This window comes from Opisthorchis viverrini, assembly GCF_000715545.1.
Source record: "Opisthorchis viverrini unplaced genomic scaffold opera_v5_142, whole genome shotgun sequence".
Taxonomy (NCBI): domain Eukaryota; kingdom Metazoa; phylum Platyhelminthes; class Trematoda; order Opisthorchiida; family Opisthorchiidae; genus Opisthorchis; species Opisthorchis viverrini.
The window spans coordinates 184,340-192,287 of record NW_008751797.1 but is presented as its reverse complement, the minus strand read 5'-3'; the positions used below and the strand labels follow the sequence as shown (position 1 = coordinate 192,287).

The following is a 7,948-nucleotide window of genomic DNA, read 5'->3' as shown; positions in this document are numbered from 1 at the left end:
TGGCGAGAGGTGGACTAATTGCAACCATACAGCGTCTTCGCAGGAGGATGAGATTTTCGAAGTACCCAGGATGTGGGCCCGATGTTTGCTGCGAGTGCACACGGCATAGTTCGGTACGATCCCATTCAAGGACTCCGAAGCTCAAAAAGTCCAACTTTATGTCAACACAGCCCACTTATGAGCACTAATCCGGTAACACTATACACGCTGTATAACCACAATCACTGGCACCTATTACTGACATTCTTCGATAGGACAGAGCCGTTGGGTTTCACGTATAGACCCAACAGATTATGGGGTGCGAGAAGGAAAAACACCTATAGCAATAGACTCATGGGTGCACCACGTTATCATCAATTTCAGTTGCAGTAACTATAACTTGTTTCCAGAATAAAATCGCGTTGAGATTTGGCTCTACGGACCACACGTGCGGCCCTCTGAATGACTACAAGCCATAAGACGTATCTAAAAGTCGTAGACCAATGAAATCCCTCCGCTACGCCCACCCAAACCAAAAACGCATTGAAAGCTGTCATCGATCGGTCAAACAGCGCAAGTCATAATTTACGTACGACTGCCCATGTCACGTGCAACTGAAGTCGTCCACCGGCACTGAATCGATAAAACTACCTATGTGAACGCTACATGGGCCTAGTTTTCAGAAACCCAGTGCAATCATTTAATAAAGGGAGATAAGCTACATGAAGTTGTAAATGCAAACTCTGCTGAACTATGAACCAGTCTTCTAGCATTTCAGAAACCAGTGGTATATCTTATAAGATCACTGTTAAACCTATAAGGAAATAGATGCGATTGGCAGGTGGCCTAACCAGATGTGACAATGGAGATTGGACGAATAACCCAAAAAACAAGGACGTAAGAATCAAAGATGTCAGAGCCAGGCCGAGACCTTAAGTAAGAAAGTGCACTAGTGGCCGAAGACAAACAGAATGCTGCATGCGAATGCAGGACGCTGAAACGTGACGCTAGAATACCACGTAATCGAGTGAATATATAAATTCCCGGTACAGCTAGGTTAGACAAGACCTACGGGCGCCAACCAACAAACTCTAGGGTTAACAAGTCAATGTCGTTGGTATGTGGCCATTACACAGAGGATACCAGAGTGCGACACCACATTCTTTGTGCTCAAGGATGAATGTATGCCAGCAGAGATGAGATACACAGACAAGCAAATGTCACTTGGGTGCTACAAAACAGGTGAGAGCTTGAGGAAGTTCTCGATTCGAATCCCGGTAGCCGCGAAGCAGGCTTCACTGAGAATGGTCTCCAGACAGCTCGTAAGATTCCAGTTCATTACCTTATCTGGACGAGTATATCACCGTTGGAACGAAAAATGAATGAGATTACATTTTACAGATGCCGAAACTGCGAAGCAGGTAGTGTCTTCTTTCTCTTCGGGGGAGATACCTATCAGGCTGCCCGGCAACCAAGAGCCTGACATTCCTGAAAAGACCGCCGAAGTACACTTCTTTTCGACTGAAGTATACTCGTTGACAATCTTCCACCCGATAGGCTAAGCGTAATCCCTGAATTTCCGTTTTTTTTTAATCTTCTTACTTGAACCTCTTATAAAAAGAGATTTATGTTCCGAAAAATCGNCCAAGAGCCTGACATTCCTGAAAAGACCGCCGAAGTACACTTCTTTTCGACTGAAGTATACTCGTTGACAATCTTCCACCCGATAGGCTAAGCGTAATCCCTGAATTTCCGTTTTTTTTTAATCTTCTTACTTGATACCTCTTATAAAAGAGATTTATGTTCCGAAAAATCGATGGATTCATTCGAGTCACATTAACATCATCTCAGTTGGTAGATGAACCTCGACTCCACAAGGTTCTTGCCTTACAAGTATCAGTGAAGTTATAGTTCATTGTCATCCGTATTGAGATGTATCAGTCACACCTCTGAAATTCTATGAAATGTTGACCTGGTGCGCCATAGCTATACTGTGGTGTCGAAAAGTCATGAAACCCGTAACAATCTAATCGAACCGTTAACTCGTGGTACATGTACGGTTCATAGCAGGCAGGCAACCCGAAAGAAACGCAATTGATGACTTACAACAAAATTTCCCAGGTGTGGATAAAGCCAATTGAAAATTCAGGGTTGGAAACATGACCCTTATTGTCTTCAGTTCATAAACTAGCTCCCGAATTACCTTGGTTTAATTGAAGGTAGTGGATATGTATAAACTGCATTCACATCTCGGTCGATTAAGCAGCTTCTTCTCTTGGTGTAACCCCATGGCTAGTCCACACCAAAGTTACGCGCCTGGATTTAAATTCCGGAAATGATGTTCGATGCCAGCTTTTCGCACGCTATGCTGGACGTGCCGACATTATCGTCTTGGTTTGTGCTGCCTGGGAGGCACTACATCGGCATACACCTTTGGCAGCAACGTAAGGGTGGTACCCGGAACCTTTAGTTCAGAAATATATCCAGGGGAGGGGGGCCCGATGCGCATGGTATACATGATTAACGAAGCTCTGAACCTCATACCCTGATGGACTGAATTCAGCAATCAAAACGCTCTCGGTTGAATATCCATTAGTGGACATGACATCAAACCCCGAAGGTTGCCGAACTATCCTTAGACGCCAGAGGCTACAAAAGGTTCAGAGTTGTTGCAAAAATGGATTTAATTAACTTTTGTAGCCACAGAGTCTGGGGAAACACATATCAAGTAATTAACCTACTACTCGTGTACACCAACAGTTTAATAGACGTTCACGCAGAAAACAGCTGCAAGTTCCCAAAAGACCGACTGTAAGCGGTTACGAACCTCCTGCAGACACGCAAAATCCATACCAAAATAAGTTGAGAACAAAACTTGGGGTGCTGCCGTCTTCCCAGCTCTCGATTATAGTCGTCACCAACATCAGCTGCTGCGAACTGGGTACAAGTACAATAAATCATCAAAGGATGATGTGCAAAACGGGAATGGGTAGTTACGCATCTGAGGCACTGGTCTTTACTATTAAGCAGCGAATACAGCAGTGATGGGTGCCTGTCATTGGTGTGGCGGCCGAGGAAAAAAAGGTTTTAATGCGACGAATTGGATGAATGTGTATCAACGGACATAAACAGGTTAGTCCCCAGCATCAGATACAACATAGATCCATTCCGCACCGGCATCTTCGTCAGGGGAGATAGCGAGTACAGACGCAGGTAGGTTTTCTGGTTATGGTACGCGCAATTCACTACAATGTTACTATCTGACCTTCTCTATACTGTTTCCATCCTGCAGGTAGTTGTGAGAAAAATGTCTGTGGACGATGTTAATTCTCTGGTATGCGAATCATGTGTCTAAGCAAGTAAAACCTAGAGAGATTACCGTTTACTACATGGAAAACCACTCAGGGTTCTTACCAGATCCAAACAATGCTCTGAACAGTAGCCAAGCACTGGAGGTGTTCACGTCTTCAAGACTGATACCCACAATTAATTAGTTGACAATTTTGTTTACTCAATCCGTAATTATGAGGTTAACTTTTGATCGGCGAAGTTAGGGGAAAGGGAAAAGAGAACATGCCTGGAACCACTGGACATGGTTGTGAGAGCTAGTCCTAGGCCTTCACATGTGAATCAGATTAAGAAATTTACGAAGAACACCTAAAATCGACAGGTGTCCCAATGATAAGCGGAGTCGGAAACAAACTCCGGGTGAAAAAGATGACCATTTTAGGATGCTGGAAGCGGTGTCACTGTTCTAGAATCTGTTGGAGAGGAAGGTTACGATCTACGCTCAATTTGTCAGGGCTAAGTCCAGCGTGACTTGTGAAAAATGTCTTCTGTGAGTGCTAAGATCGGATAGTACCTTGGAAGCTAGTCGCCAACGAAAATTGGGGCGGATCGTACCCATGAGCCTTGGGGGAGCTGGAAAGACTGGAACACGAACCACGTCTGGTAGCAGTTATCATGCCTCATGGACCCTGTGTTAACCAAGGATTCAGATACCTGAATATAGTATTATCTCGCATTAAGGTAGAGTGTGTGAATACTAGTCAGCCGTTGACATTTTACCGATAATCCACCAGATAGAGAACTCTCAAATTTTTTACCGATATCTAGGGTACCGATAGATAAGGAGAAACTGACTTCATTCGACGAGTAAAGTTATCAGAATACCGAATATTGCGTTCGTGTTGCATGTTAACAAAAATAGCTTACATAAGGAGCTTGTTGGTCTAGGAACAAGGGAGGGGGTGACAAGAAGAGAAGTGTCGGACAATAGTACAAGAAACAAGGATTCAGAAAGAGACGAAGGCCTGAACACTTTTAGAAACCAGTGAAAGACAACTCCACGATAGAGGGATGAGAGTAAGGGTTGGCTATGGGTAACAATACCTAAGCAGCTGTGGAGCGCATGTTCCCAGGAATGAAGACAGGACGTCACGGCCGTCAATAAACCGTAGGAAGACGACGGACAGCCGGAGGTGTAGAACACGTGCCATGTAGCAAAACGTCTTGAGGGATGGGTAAGGTTCATATTTTATACATGCTTAAAGATGAATGGGTCAAAAACAGAGGTTGGTAGGGTGACGAAATCAAGAATCAAATGTTTTCCAGGATTGTGGTTGTTCACGTATGCAGTGTACCAAACCAAGCAGGAGCAGATACAAGGATATGTTATTAGAAGCAGTCGTTGGATATTAACCTGTCGCCTTGACATCATTTCCTGAGTGATTCTGGTTACTTTGAGCAGATGCGGGAATAGATCCACCGTGTTCCAAAACAATTGATTCTAGAGACAAGGAAACCATGGGCATCTGAGAAAATGGAAACTTACTGAAATATGGATGTTCCATCGCTTCACGTGCTGTCAACCTCTCCTGATGGTCATATCGCAGGAGTTTGTCCAACAAATCCAAGGCTTCAGGACAGACCAAGTGCTGATTTTCCGGATGCACAAAGCGGTCCCAGCGTTTTCGCGGGTGGCGGTCTATCAGCTCACTAAAACGCGCGTCCAACTTTATGTCATATTTGTTCAAATACTGGAACAGCTCGTCTGTGCCAAGCACTCTAGTAATACGCACGAGTTGATTGTAGTTATCGTGACCGTGGAAAAACGGCTCTCGTCTTAGAATCATGCTAGCAAATACGCATCCTACAGACCATAGGTCTAGGGAATAATCGTACATCTAATGAAGAGAGCTCGACGTTAGAAAATAAAGTAATATGGTTACTTACCTGATAGTCCACCAACAATTCAGGCCCTTTATAATGTCGTGAGGCCACTCGGACATTGTATTCTTGTCCTGGGTGATAGAATTCCGCGAGACCCCAATCGATTAGACGGAGCTGTCTTTCGGTGTGATTGATCAGAATGTTGTGAGGCTTGACATCACGGTGCATAATTCCCATGCTATGACATACATCAAGTGCACGTAATAGCTCAAACAGATAGTAGCGGATATCATGATCACTCAGAGTCTGATACAGTTCTTTGAAGTCTGTGTTATCCACATGTTCAAAAATGAGTGCAGGAGTTCGACTCTATACAGCCGTGTGATGGATAAATTGGTGACTTACTTTAACATCGCGGACAACTGCCTCCAGAATGATTATATTAGTCAACCCACGTAGGTTTTCCAATATTTTAATTTCGCGAGCGATTTTAGCCTTCTTAACCGGCTATCAAACTAAACTGGATGACGAAGTATGGCATAGCTCACTTTCAAGGCCTTGATCACACACTTCTCGTTGGTAGTTACATTGATTCCCTCGAAAACCTCACTGTATTTACCCCGGCCCAACTTTTTTACAATCTGATAATCCTCTTGATCACTTCAGGAAGACGAAGATTAGGATGTACGCAGGCGATTACAACCTACCCCCATCGAATCTGGTGAGCCTCGTAGTCCCAATATTCCCGAGGTCGATTGGCCGTAACATCGGCATAGACCCGGGCTTTACTAGCCACAGGCATTGCTGAAAAATAATAAGGAATGATGCATCATCATAATCGACAGCATGACATCAGTGTTCAACACCGATGCTTCACTGCCGCACAACCATGGTTTATTTAGAAGCCATATTGTGAAAAAAAGAACGAAGGTGGAGAGGGAATGGGATTAGTGCTGGCTTACTACAATCACTCCGATGTGCCTACACCTCTGAACACTCATTCAAGCAATCTGGATAGAAACTGACAACAAGATCATCACTGAAATCGGTTGGAAGCCATAGCTTACACCGTCTCCAACCAGGTGTAGTGAGGATCACGCGGTCCCCATCCTGGAGGGCGAGTAGCACCGACAGCACCCAAAGGCTTCGTGGTTTCTTTCATACCCCTCTATCAGGTCAAGGGTTGGCCACCTCTCTGTTTACGCCACTCTGAGTTAGGGATGGAAAACAGCACTCTTGGGGAAATGATGGTTCGGCATAGGCAACACATGTCCCAACCAACGCAGCTTCTGGTGCTGGACACACTTCAGCGGAAGTACCCGTTGGACAACCAAAAACCCGCTTTCTAACTGCCTCGTTACGGATACGCTGAGACCAACCCACACTAGCTATGGTTCTGAGAAAACGATTGTCAAACACCTAAAGAAATCTCAGTTCCGCTGCTCGAACAGGTCAAGTCTCGCAGTCACACAACAAAACAACCCACATTGTAGCTTGATGCACATGTTCCTTCCGATTCAGGGATAAACCGCTCTGACACCATAGGTCTCAAATTTGCAAAATCCCCAACCAAGCCTTACAGACTTCATCTGTCACACTACAGTTGGAACGAATACAACTCCCAAGATATGTAAAACGCTCCACAACTTTACTTCCCCCATAGGTCTCAAATTTGCAAAATCGCGACCCAAGCCTTACAGACTTCATCTGTCACACTACAGTTGGAACGAATACAACTCCCAAGATATGTAAAACGCTCCACAACTTCGATTACTTCCCCCTGGACTGTAAGGGAATGCATGTCCACGAGCATGTTGCTCGTGTCCCGCTTGCTGCTCTTGAGCCAGTGTCTCACGAGCCACCGTAAGGCGACGAAGCACAAGTGACGCCAACATTCTCGTTACGACCGAGGTCAAGCTGATCCCCCTGTGATACCACGCTCGCTACGCACCCCTTTTGTGAAAATGGGCACTACCACCGACTCTCGCCAGTTGTCTTGGACAGACTCCTTTTCCCAAATGCAAGCAAACATATCAGACAAGCGCTGACTGAGGACTTCAGTCCCATCTTTGAATAATGCGAGTGGAAGGTCATCCGGACCACAGGCTCGGTAGCGCTTAAGAGAACATATGCAGTCATAAAACTCTGAGGCTGTAGGCGGTTCCACCTGTGGGTTCCAGATTGGTGCCAGCTGGTGGCCATGACAACTGTTGTTCGAAGTATTCGACCCAACGGGTGAGGTATTCTTGTTTATCCGAGATGGTCACTCCCTTCCTGTTCTTGATGGTTTCACTCACAGATCATTTCGGAGCCCCTTCGCGCGGATCAGCTGAAATAATCTTCGAGCACTGCTGGCGTTCTGTGCCTCTTCCATTTCCTTGGCTTTGTGTCCACCACACTTCACGATCGGCTTGCATGCTCTCCTTCATATGACGTCTGATAATTCGTCGCATCACGTTGTGTTCCGGGCCGGCTGGGTTCGAGATTTAAGCAATGCGACTGTTAGGTCTGATATCCCCAACCTAAAGCTGCCACCTTGACGAAGTGGTCGGGCTTGAATGCTGCAATTATCCGGCGGGCTACACTGGCTGGGAATTCGTTCCACAAGGTGCAACCATGCCAGGAAGGCCAAAGGGGAGCAGCCAGACCAAGAGGAGCGAGACTCCGCACTACGAGTAATCGTGGTACGGGGCGGTCTGGGGGTAAAGTCGCACTGTCCTCTGCGACAGGAGTGTGAAGGCAGTAAGGTGTTTCCCCCAGGTGACCAGGATGTCCATATTTATGGAAGCAGCGATGC

General features: G+C 45.7%; 2 protein-coding genes across 2 annotated transcripts in view; both read right to left on the bottom strand.

Annotated features, from left to right (window-relative positions):
• Window positions 1–4,676: 4,676 nt before the first annotated feature.
• Window positions 4,677–5,953, bottom strand: T265_06643 (hypothetical protein; the record flags this gene model as incomplete). Its single annotated transcript, XM_009171963.1, has 6 exons — window positions 4,677–4,768; window positions 4,814–5,165; window positions 5,215–5,520; window positions 5,557–5,658; window positions 5,700–5,811; window positions 5,859–5,953. 6 exons carry the CDS (start codon window positions 5,951–5,953, stop codon window positions 4,677–4,679), a joined length of 1,059 nt encoding a protein of 352 aa, XP_009170227.1.
• A 1,650-nt stretch (window positions 5,954–7,603) lies between these two features.
• Window positions 7,604–7,948, bottom strand: part of T265_06642 (hypothetical protein) — a gene marked incomplete at both ends in the record, with an annotated part of 4,894 nt that continues 4,549 nt past the window's right edge. Inside the window, one exon of the mRNA XM_009171962.1 lies at window positions 7,604–7,864. Within this exon, the coding sequence (XP_009170226.1) occupies window positions 7,604–7,864 (261 nt within the window). The remainder of the gene's footprint in view (window positions 7,865–7,948) is intronic.